Source organism: Lissotriton helveticus, chromosome 1_1 (assembly GCF_964261635.1).
Source record: "Lissotriton helveticus chromosome 1_1, aLisHel1.1, whole genome shotgun sequence".
In the NCBI taxonomy this organism is placed as follows: domain Eukaryota; kingdom Metazoa; phylum Chordata; class Amphibia; order Caudata; family Salamandridae; genus Lissotriton; species Lissotriton helveticus.
The window spans coordinates 675,041,493-675,053,982 of record NC_136057.1 but is presented as its reverse complement, the minus strand read 5'-3'; the positions used below and the strand labels follow the sequence as shown (position 1 = coordinate 675,053,982).

Below are 12,490 nucleotides of genomic sequence, written 5' to 3'. Positions count from 1 at the left end.
TCTATTTCTTTTGTGGTGACAATATGCTGCTGTCTCTGTCTGGTCTCACTATTGTGCGGTAATCCTTGATGATATTGAAGTCTTCAAAATAAGCAAAGTTGTGGTCAATGTTTGTTAGTTGGCCTCTGGTCCTATAGGTAGCTTGAACTGGTGAATTTATGGGGTATCTCACATTTAGGTGTCTCAAGCAGAGATCATAAAAAGTAAAAGAAGTTGAGCTGATCAGGCGCCCTGACCAACTGCTTTTATTTTTGACAAAAACAGCTTTAGGAAAGTCCAATCATTTCTACTATCATCATCTTCTAGGGCGGATGCATGTAAAAAACCTTGTTAAAATCACTAGTGACTAGTACTATCATTTTTTGACTTAACTGGTTACTATTTCAATATGATTCAGTAAATATAGAAGTTCTTTTCTGTCCTTTGTCAATGGCGGAGGAATGTAGATTTTACTAAGACAGATATTCAGTGTCAAGTCAAGCTTTACCTGTACAGTAACAAGATGTTTAGTTTTCAACACAATGCCATAGCTAAGAATCCCGATTGTGGAGTTCAGAAGTACAGACAGGCTGCTTCTTGGTCTTCCTTTTTGCCCTTACATTGCTGGGTCTTCCCCATTCATAACATTTTGAAAAACAAGTCTGCCACTTTCCCTGCCTCCTGCAAACAAACTATAGGATACAAGTTAAAAAAGAATTCCACACTACTATCTCAGTTCTTTATTCCTTTGTGTTAGTCGGCCCTTTTATGTTCCATGAGCAAACTTTCACCATCACTCAATTCACATCAGGAAGACCATTTCTCTTTGTCAGGAGAAAGGCCTTTTTCGGGTGATGTTTTCTTAAGCCCCTGGTTAACGTGCCTCACGCCGTGGTAAGGGTTAGGAACAGTAATGGAGAAATTATTGACTTTGTTCAATAGAGCCAGGTCAGGGACCTTAAATATTGACAGGTGCATTAGTGCGGATACCTTTAATTTATTTTTTTAGTTTTGTGATGATATGTTTGGCAACTCTACTTGTTTTATGTTTATCCCCATTCTTCCAGTCTGGGATAGTTACTTAGGATTTTCGTATACAGATCTTCATTTTTCCAGCTGGTCCTAGTGTATTCCCTCTGCACAAGCTTATCCACCATGAAGCGAACACTTAGGAAGGTGCTGGAACGTATATGTTCCAGTTCATGGCATGGGTGCAAAGTTTGCAATATGTTATTTTGGTTAAGGATGTAAAACGAGCCCCCGGACATGTATGAAGGGCAAAAATCAGTAAGAAGAGTTGTACCCCCCCTGACCTTGGCTCTTTTATCATCTACTGAGGCTGTGAAACTTCTCTATCGGAACCAATGATGTTTAACCTACTGTTGCACTCGGCAGAGAGTATCTGATTGTTGCTGGTCCGCGCATATTCCAGATCAGTCTTTCGCTGCCAATGTTGCAGGGATTTCATATTTTCAGAGATACCATCAGATACTTTTATGAGAAGATCCCTGTCTTACTTTTAATCTACTAAAGCCTCTCTTCCGAGGATAGTGAAGTGCCGATTTTCTTTCCTGGAGGCATTTTGAGAGTCTGCAGGTGGGGGATCCAGCATTTTAGTTGTTTGGAGATGTTGGTTTGACCTTGACTGGCGGTCCCCTTCTCGGAAGTCTGAGGGTTATGGTTGCAATCCTCCACAGCTGACAGTGGTTTTGGAACTGTGGGGTTTCTGACAAAAGTACATTAACATGTCCTGATGTTTTTTTACATTTAGTTATAGCAGGTATATTGGAATCAAACATTACATAATTCTTCTGGTTGGAGACCTGTGTATAACGAGCTAACTCCGTTCCACATTTAGGAGCTTTTTTGTCTAATTTGTACAGTTTTTTAAATGCCTCTTACTAATATTTGGATGGAAATTATTCAGCCGAGCCTCTGTTTTTTGCCCTGGGTCCACAACAGTATTTGACCTTTTGCTCATATCCAGACCACCAGGGCCGGGCTGGGAACCACAACCGGCCCAGACAATGTGCTCGGCCAGCCCCCCGCTCCCCACTCGGTGGGGTTGGAGGTGCCGCCAAGCTCTTTGCCGGGGCCGGTATTCAGCCGATTTTGGTAGAGGGCCGATTTTGCAGCTATCCTGCCAAAACGGCCCTGTAACAAAAACGGCCCCCAGGGGCTCAAAACCGGCCCCCACCCGGGCGGCACACCGGGGGATTGCCCGGTGCCCGGTATGGCCAGTCCGGCCCTGCAGACCACACGGTATGCTTTAAATTTTGTTGTCAATCGTTTCTATAATGCTTCCACAAGCATTTTGCTTTGCCAAAGAAGATAAGCTTCTTTGAGTTTGTTCATGACTGAGAAGTTGGTTTGCCTCTGTCACTGAGGGCTGGATGAGAAAGGCATTCTCCAAGAAGCAAGATCCCGTAGCTTGCCTTATGCCACTGCCCACCGAAAGATCTTTCAATTTTGAGGTAGTAGTTGAAGTAAGTCTACAATATCATCAATACAAAATATCTGTTGAGGTTTGGGAGCTGATCTATCCAGCAGCACTTATTGACTTATCATTCCAGATTTGAACCAATTAAGATTTGCTAGTTTTTGCAAACGCTTGCAACAATGTACTCTGGTTATCCATAACAGCCGTTTGTAGATCAGCAAACCTAAAATGTTGGCTAAAGTGATTTTTATTGCATTCAGTTCATAGCCATAAGGACTGGATGTGTACGTGGCACATCCTTATCAAGGCCTAGATCAGCCTAGAAATGCAGATTTATGAACATTACAAAGTACACAAACAGTTTATTGTATGAGTTCTTATCATTCCAGTAGATATTATCTTTCTTGATATACGTAATTAATTGTTTAATTCACGCTTACTTTTAGTTGGTTTGTGTTTCTTTGACAAAGGAAATTAAGTAGCGTGTTCATTTTTTTGACAATGCAAGTTTTTGAGCTACAACAAAAAAGATGCAACAATTGTGTAATTGTCACGATAAATCATTATGAGAAGTTTAGGTAGATAAATCACCAACAGCCAAACTCCTTGATGAAGTCTGACAGTGTATGTTAAAATACGTGCCCATTTGTAAGATGCTCTCTCTCTTTTTGAGGCATGAGAGTGGGTGTAAGTCCCAATTGAAGAGATCTCAAGAGTCAAGTTTGCATTGGTCCCAGCTGGCTCAAGCAATGGCTCTTAAATGCTTAATTTTGCAAAGAACAACCTTTTTTATAATAGTGACAAGGACAATGAGAAATATAATGCAGTTCACCACATTAAAAATAACTAGTGGAAAGCCAGAAAGTAGATTTTAGATACTGAATGGGCATTTAATATGCTGCAGGTGCCTGGTGAAAATATTAACAATTCCAGGCAGATGGACAACATAAATTAACAAAGTAGGGCATAATGATTTGGATGATCATGTTCTTCTAAATGAATGTCTCCAAAGGAATTTGGGTGGCCTATTGCACTAGGAACCTCCACTCAGACGAAGCCCCATGACAAGTTTTCTAGAATGAATAGTCCCACCAAAACCTTGCCAGACATCTATAAATTAAGAACTTCCACTCTAAAGCTTCTAAATAATTGTCTAAAGGCCTGATTATAAGTGCTGAGATTTGAGAAAGAAAGGGGTGGTACCAGGAGCCAATCTTTAAGTAGGTCCTGCACGTGTGGCTCCACGGAGAACGTATTGAACACGGGGGGTGCAGTTCCTAAGGGTTTGATGATTCCCGGAAACGGTGAGCCCGTCGAGCATTGCAGCGCGGCCTGACGAGGAGCAAGGCCCAATGATGAAGCATGACACCTCTCTGGGTGTGTGAGGGCAACATGACAAAATTATTGTCTTTTCCCTTTCCCCTTCAATCAACCCCTTAGGAACTGCACCCCCTCCATGTTTAAAACTGATTATAAGTGCCTCAGGAAATTCTGGTAAGTGCTGTAGCTCCTGTTACGCATACTGCAATTATGAGTTTCACTGTAAATACCACACTCTGCAGGTTTACCCTGGTAAAGTTTGGCTGCTTAAAATTACTGGGAGGATGAAATGCCCCTCAAGCACCAGGACATGTGCATTTTGGTGCACAATCCTCCATCATCCTAGTTATGTTCTATTCTTAAGGCAAAACTCATATTGCACTATTGATCACACCAGTTAAATATTCAACCCCTGCTATCTCCGATTTTATCAGATGCAATACAATTGCACCTTCTCGGGGCACTCTCAATAAGGGACCTCACTATAAAAATATATCTTAGAGTTTAGTATAAAAACTTACCTTGCTGTGTTTTAATCTAAAAACATGGACAACTAGATGTAATGTATTTGTTTCTAAGGATCATCACACATAATGAGGTTTATGGTCGGTGCCTTGCTGTACAAAGTCATTCATACATATATGCATCATTCTATCATATACTAGATATTCTTGTACACAATACCCAGGGCCCTCATGACATTGCAAGCCAAGGGTTCTGCAAGATTCCATATCTGCATTTTACAGGCAAACACTTTACCTACAAAGTGGAGAAATGGTCCACTTTTCAGAAGGCCCATTGAAAAACTGTTGCCTTGTTGAGGAAAGACAGATTAACTCTGTCCTGTTGGCTTGTGTCCATGTTTTTTTCCAAATCCCTATCCCTGGTAGGATTCCTGGCAGTGATGATCAGCTTCTGACTTCAGCGTAACATACAGTGGTAGATCGCAATATTTTCAGGTCTTAGGAGTATGCTCCCTATGGCCCTTGTTGCGCCGCCTTTTGTGGTTTTCACATAATGCCACCACCTTCAATGGACTGAAAGCTCTTGTGCTCCATGTTGCTCTCACGGGCAATGATCTCCCTTTCTACTTCAGATGGATTTTACACTTCAATGTCTTACGGTGAGGAACTGGGTTGTTGCTTGAGTGAGGTGAAACCCTACTCCAGTAACAACCACAATCCTTGTCAGAAAGAACTACAGGCCGACCAAAATTGAGTGTGGCCGAAAACAGGGCCCAAATAGTCTTGCTGAAAAAGTTACCCTCTGCAGTTCAGCACAAAAATGTTTATTCACGGCAGAGGAGGCTGCGAGGAGCACGGGTAGCATCGCAGGTGGTTGTCAATGTAACAGGAAGAGCAGGCCTGGCATCACGGACAGTCGTAGCTATAGTTCAAAGATTCTTTTGGCCGTTGTAGACGGTCATGCTGGAGCTTTGCATTGGCAGTCACCACGGGCTGTCAATACTGTATCACAAAGTGCAGATCTTGTGTTGCCGGTCATCGATAGGGGTCACTGTAGTGTAAAAAGTCTGGTTCATTGGAGCTTCATGTTTAAGGTCGGGGCTGGCAGAAATATCTTGGCATGTATGGGCCCGTTCACGGTCACGAAGAGCCCACAACTTTAGGACTTCTCCTTTTGTTGTAGGAGGAGCTCCACTGTTGTCAAACCAAGGGTCCAGGACATGAGAGGCACATCTTGGGATCAGGAACTCACTCCAGTAGAGGCCAGAAGGACTCCGGTAGGTCCAGTTGCAGGCCCAGGCTAGTGCAGTAGAGCAGGTTAGCTCAGCAGTTGCAGGAAGGCCTCTGGAGCTTGTTGTGTCACTGTAGCTCTGAATAGGAGGTCAGTCAGCTGACCCTTGGAGTCGCTTTAGCCTGGGTGCAGGTCAGGTCTTCCTTTTCAGACAGTAGGGAAGGCGCCAGGCAGCAAAGTAATCCTATGGCAGCAGGGCAATCCTTCTTTTGTAATATCCACAGGTCGAGGAGTGTACTGAAGAGTAGGTGTGAGGGTTCCCTTTTTACACTTGGTGTCCACTTTGAAGTGGAAGAAATTTCTGGAGTCCAACCCCTGTAGATGTGGCTGGAATTTCCTGCGTCCCTCTCCTGATCTGAGTCTGTCTGTAGGCACAATAGGCTAGTTTGAAGTTCTTTGTGTGTAAGCTGAGGTGGGGTCTTTGAAGTGCAAGTGTGACAGATGACAGCCCGCCTCTCTCATCAAGTCAAGATGGCCAATCTTGCTAACTCCCAGATCCTCTATTGTGTGTCTGTCTGTCTGGTAGGAATAAACACAGACAAACGGCTAACTCCACCTAGTCATGTGCAAGCACTAAATTGTTGGAGCAATAAAAAGACAACTTTCTAAAAGTGGCATTTACAGAGTTGTGACTTAAAATGTGACTTTACCATTATAAGGATTTAAATTACAATTCCACAGACAACAAACATGACCTCCCACTTACCCCCAAACAAATGTTATCACTAATTAATTGCAATAAGTTAACCCTATGTTATTCTGTGGGAGAGTTAGGCTTTGCAATTGTGAAAAATTTAAGTGAATATTTTTCACTACCAAGAACTGAAACTTAAAAGTACATGTCAAATGTAATAAATACATGGAATGCACCCTACCCTATGGGCTGTTTAGGGCCTACCCTAGAGGTGACTTGTATGTATTAAATGGGAAAGTTTAGGCCTTGCAAAAGGTTTATTTTGCCAGGCCACAATAGCAGTTTAAAATTGCACATACAGGCTACAGTGGCAGGGGAGAGACAGTGGAGAGACAGGATTTAAAAGGCTACTTAACTGGGTGGAACAATACGTTATGTAGGCCCACTAGTAGCTTTTAATTTACCAGCCCTGGGTATATTGTATACCACTTTGTAGGGACTTACCAGTAAATTAAATATGTCAATTAGGTGTAAGCCATTTTACCATGTTTAGGGGGGTGTGCATAAACATTTTAGCACTGATTAGCACAGGTAAAGTGTCCTAGAGCCAACAAAATCGAATTCAGTAAAACAGGAGGAGTAAAGGCTAAATGTTTTGGAGAACCATGCCAAGGATGTCAAGTCTAACACTTGCTGAAGTACCAAACTCAGGTTGGTGATTTGACTAACCAAAATGGAGTGCATCTATTGGATTGTGGATCTTGGCTTTGAGTTTCAAATATTCGTAAATACTTGTTAAATGTGGTGTTCGGCAGCAGATAAAAATGTTTGTTTGCCATGTCATCGTCACACGTGCTTTAAGTGGTTTTTTATTCTTCAGAAACTGCCCAGCTGGAACATGTGATGGCTGCACCTTCTTCTTCCTATGGGAACATGCAGATGGATGTCCCTTGTGCACACACAGCGATTACCATGAGATCGAGATGGCCTGCAAAGATGGGATTCAGGTATCATGCTTGTGGCTTCTGCTAATGTTTTTGGAGGACAGTGGTTTCCATCTATTGTAAAATTAAAGACATGGTAATAGTTACCAACAAAAAACTGAAACAGCCTGACAGAGTAGGCTGCGAAAAGGGGTCTGTAACTAGGAATTATTGTACGTTATATAGTCATTGTATTTTCTAAGAATGTCTGTACATCTGTAATAAACTTTCTGCCTGGGAAGAATATTGTGTAGGCTGCATGTATGGTAAATGGGTGAGCTTTTGTGTTGTGGGGAACAATTGGTCGAGGGTTTGCTGGGGCAATGGCGGGGAAAAGTACATTTATTGTTCTTCCAGACCGTCAAGAAAATGGCTCAGATCTCACCAACTCCGTGTAGTCTCTCGATTTCCCATCCATTGTGATCCAAATAGTGGCTTGTTCCAAAAGGCCATACTTAATATTCCACTTCCAGAGCTGTGGCCTAAGTTGCAGAAAGGCTTTCCATTTGTTATTGGTTTCAACTGAGAAATCTGCCGCTATCTGGGTTTTGTGGCCACGCAAGCAGTGAAGGCCATGATACGGACAGCTGTTAAGACCAAGCAGGCCTATCCATTTAGTAAAAGTTTGGAGGATGAGAGAAAGACAGGTCAAGTAGTCGTGGCATCAGGTCTTTCAGCAAGCTTCGCACATCATTGTTCTGTTTCATTTTTTCATCCATGGCCCCTAATTGTGTTCCTACTGCTGATAACTCCATAGAGGCTTCCTGCTGGGTCTTATTTGTGGTGTCTGGTGGTCTTGTACCCCCGAAACACTGCACTTCCAGTGTAGAATTGTTGCAGGCCACATTGTCGGTTGGGGCGTGGTGCAAGTATCCAGGAGAGAGGAAAATGTTAACCCTCAGGTGCAGCACAGGGAAAAAAGTTCAGCTGGTGTACTGCGGGTATCCCTCGTCGTGGTCCGAGGACACAGAGTATTACCGCAGCTGATCTCGGCCTATTGGGTAATCCCAGAGGGGCTGGTGCAGGGCACCCCTCTCAGATGTTGCAGAAATGCTCTAGGTTGTGCGGAAAAGGATCCACTCCTAAAGTGGTAGCAATTGCTATTGCCACATACCAGACAATGTAATACATTAGCCAGGAAGGGTCCTGATCCAGCACCTATATTAACAACAAGGGAGGGGCGTAAATAACTTCTTCCTAATGCCCTCGAAACTCAAACTCATTGAGAAAGTACCAAGTTCTTAGTGGTGCACCATTGATGACAAAGAAGGCAGCAAGCAAGGGAGGGGGCATCTAAGTGGGAAAGCCAGCCAGTCCATCCGTCTTCTACACTCATACTCCCAGTAAGAGATGCAATGCTCTGACATTTAAAGGGTTGAAAAGGGATCCTTCAGTATCACATACCTGAGGTCAGAAGGAGCTAAGTGGGATACAGTGGTTCCTGAAGCAGCCTGTATCAGCTGGTAGCAGCCAGTGGGGCGGAATGGGGCCCACAGAGATCACACACACACTAGGATGTCTCGTCTGATCTACTCAGAGTGACTATTACGGCCTCTGCGGCCTTGCTAATTCGGTGTCTGAGCACCTGGTCGGGCCCTCCAGGTACCCTGTCATCTTGTGTGCATGAGCAGAGGTGGGGGGATCTCCAGGTGGCCAAGGGTATTTACCACATACTTTCTGCCCTCTGTGCATTGGTCAGGCCTGCTGTGTAAAATTGTCCGTCCGATTGCTCGTGTATCCGGCCCTACTCTGTGGGCCCAATCACTTAACGTCGTGTCACCTGTGGGTCTACAGTGGTCGTTGAGGTGTCCCAGTGTTCCTCTCATCGTGGGCATTCGCATCCCACATCAGAGTTCAGTAAGGGCACTGATAACACCAGATAGGCCACAGTTCACCCCGTGGACCTCAGAAGCTTTACGCAGAAGCAATCATGACAGTCTGCAGCCAGACTCTGACACCTGATTCTTAATAGAAAACCCTATAAGATTTCTGTCATGGTCAAAGATTACGAATGTGATTTGTGCTGTTTGGTGCTTGTCAGTGTGATATTGTTTACACACTGCAAGTATAAGGGAGGGGTGTAAACAACGTCTTCCCAATGCCCTCGAAACTCAAAATATTGCACAGATCTTTTCCAGATTTGAGCTCATTGTTCATCTACCCCTACCCATAGTATGGTCGGATCACTGCCTTATTGGTTTCAAGGTTTCTAGGTCAGCTAGGGGCCGTCAGACCCGCTAATAAATGGATAAACAACTACAGAGCTTTCCACCGTGTCTCTCCAACTGTTTTAGGGGAGGCGTTGGAAACCTCCACTCCTCTTTTATCAGGTGATCCTGAGAGAGATGTACTCTAACCTGAAACCTGGGTGCAGTACAAAACGCTTACGCGCTAGCCCCTATGACCACACGCACTCCTAAGAAATCCAAACTCTCAGCACCTTGGTTTAATGAGCAACTGAGAATAAGCAAAAGTGCCTGCAAATGCCTAGAACGGAAATGGTGTAAATATTTTAATTGTGATAAGAAATTGGAGTACATATTGGCGCTAAACACAAAAGTCCTTGATGATAAAAAAAAAGGTATCTGAAGGATAAAATAGTCCGCCAGTAACAAAGGCAAGGGGATCTTCAAATTTGTGAAAGCCTTCTCCCCCCGTTATCTGTCGCTAGGGTTTTACCCCTCTCTCTTGAATGGACTAACCAACTAACAAGTTTTTTTCACTAAAAAATCGTGACGTTTCAAGACTCCTTCTCATGGGGGTCTCCTGTAGACTTTGAGTCTGATGACCATTCAGCACTGGTTGCGGATCTCTCCTCCAAAGTTTGTCTGGCTCTTATGCAGTTTCCTATGTTACAACCTGAAGTATCCCTTGATGTTACCAAGAGTCTGAAGTCTGGGTCCCCTGTGGACCCTTGCCCAGCAAAACTGTTGGCTGCGGTGGCCACAACATTAAATCCTGTGGCTAATAAGCTATTTAACTCCTCTCTAACAACCAACCTTGTGCCGTCCATTTGGAAAAGTGCCAAAAAGGCTCCCACTGCCAAAGAAGCTCTCTGCTGACCCCACAGTGTTGGCAAACTACAGACCCATCTCACCATTGCCGTTCTTTTCCAAAGCTTTGGAGAAATATGTCAATACAGTGATTTCAGACTATGCCGAAAAAAATAATCTCCTGCACCGAGACAGTCGGGTTTCAGAGCCAATTATAGTACAGAGAACCCCCTGATGGAAGTATCGGAACATATTAGGGAGAAGCTGGATCCGGAGGGCAAAGCCATTCTGATTTTAGTAGATCTGTCTGCGGTCTTTGACATTTTCCTGCACTGCAGACTCTTAGACAGGCGACGGTACCCTGGATTAGGCGGTTCCGTTCTGAAATGGTTTTCCTCCTTTCTCAAGGATAGAGGCAAGGAAGTCTGGACTCCTCCTTTTGCAGCCTCTATTACCAGTCTGAAAGTTGGAGCGCCTCAGAGCTTGATACTGAGCCCTACTCTCTTCAACTTGTATATGACCCCTTTGGCACTGCTGGCGGAGGCTTGTGGCACAAAAATAATCTCTTTGGCTGATGACAGCTACTTTTCACCTGTGACAAGGGGCCAATTTTGAGGGTGAGCAGATCAGCACCTGCCTCTCCAAGGTGTTTTCATGGCTTAGGAGGAACCAGCTTAAATGTAATCCAGATAAATCTGAAGTCATCTTCTTTGGTTCCCCTCGCGTGGTTTAGTGGAAATGCTAGTGGCCTGCGGATATGTCACCTCCTCTCAAGGTGCAAAACCATGTCAAAAATCTGAGCATCTTGATGGATACCACTCTTTCGATGAGATCCCAGGTCCAGTTGGTAGCGGGCACTTGCTTTGGGCTGCTGCGGATGCTCAGGAAATGTCTCCCCCCTTCTGCCATTTTAGCACAGGAAGACTGTAGTCCAGGAACTGGTTACCTCCAGACTGGACTATGTCAATGTCCTATATCTGGGCCTCCCTGAGTATCTGCTCAACCGTTTACAGGTAGTCCAAAATGCAGCAGCTAGATGGGTTCTCCTGCTCAAATGCTGGACTAATATTACCCTGCACCTTAAGGCATTGCATTGACTCCCAGTAAAAAAGAGGATCAGCTTTAAAAAACTCTGGTGCTATTTGTTAAGGCCCTTCACGGAAGTGGTGCGGAGCACCTCAGAAGGAGAGTCTCTCATTATACAACGCCTAGAACTTTGAGGTCCTCCAATTTAAGCTTGGCATCTGTCCCCAGGAATCGCCGCACTCGATTAGGCAGTCGTTCTTTTGGGATTCAGGGAGCCCAAGCCTGGGACCTTCTTCCCCTGCCCCTCAGACCTGTGACCGACTTAGCAGTTTTCAGGAAAATGCTTAAGACCTGGCTATTTCGCAAATAATTGTGCTCTTTTCTTCTCTAGCTGCAATTTATTCCTGATCTCCCACCGGTAGTGGCTGCAGCTGGTATGACAGGGTCATTTTAGTGCTGGGATAGTCTTACTGAGTAGCTGTGAGCTCTACAAATGCTGCCATTCATTCATTCATTCATTAAGGTGGATAATCCCCATGAGCATTGTTGTTCTGTGAATATATCATACTAAACACACTGTCTGATAGGCCATCCAATACAGATATCAGATGTTAAACAACCTCTTCCCCCCCAGTTCCTTCGTAGCATTTTAATCTTTTGTGTTTCCATTTGTACGGGATTTTGCACTAGTTAGTCATTTTGAGACAACTGTTCAAGTTCATTATTGACTATAAAAACGATATAACTCTAATTCAGTATTTTGGAAATTTACATATCATGGTCCATCAGATCCCAAAATTGTATTTCTTCTATCTTCAGAGCATGTATTTTTCTTTTGTACTGGTGTGAACGAGAAATGATTACTGATGTTTTTGTTTAACAGGAAACTGTGTACATGTGGAAGGACCCAAAACAGTGCATTAAAGGTGTCTCCTTACCGAAAATAACAACTGCCACCTGCGACTCAATAGATTTTTGGTTCAAAGCTGGTGCTGGCGTCGGTTCGTTTATAGCTCTTTTGCTTGTAGCCCTGACCTGCTACTTCTGGAAGAAAAATAAGAAGTAAGACTTCTATTTAATTTCACATTATTTTGTAAGGCTAGTATTGACTTTATTTTGTAGGCTTTCCATATTTTGACAGAATCACTTGCGTTGAAAATAATAGAAAGAACGGTTTATTGGCATATTTTCATTTCCAGTTTCCATAGGTGTTAATATGAATAATTAATTGACAATCATAGTTATACCGATTATATTAGTGTAAGAGCCTCCGATATTTATGAGATATAGTTCCCCCTACAGTACATTATAAGGTTATTGCAATGCACAGTTTAATTGAAAATGCCATTTAGAGAAACGA

The 12,490-nt window shown here is 43.6% G+C and overlaps 1 protein-coding gene across 1 annotated transcript in view; it reads left to right on the top strand.

Annotated features, from left to right (window-relative positions):
* ELAPOR2 (endosome-lysosome associated apoptosis and autophagy regulator family member 2) overlaps positions 1–12,490 on the top strand; it is a 550,871-nt gene that overhangs the window by 451,796 nt on the left and 86,585 nt on the right. Inside the window, exons 19-20 of the mRNA XM_078674189.1 lie at positions 7,009–7,135; positions 12,014–12,192. Of these exons, the coding sequence (XP_078530315.1) occupies positions 7,009–7,135; positions 12,014–12,192 (306 nt within the window). The remainder of the gene's footprint in view (positions 1–7,008; positions 7,136–12,013; positions 12,193–12,490) is intronic.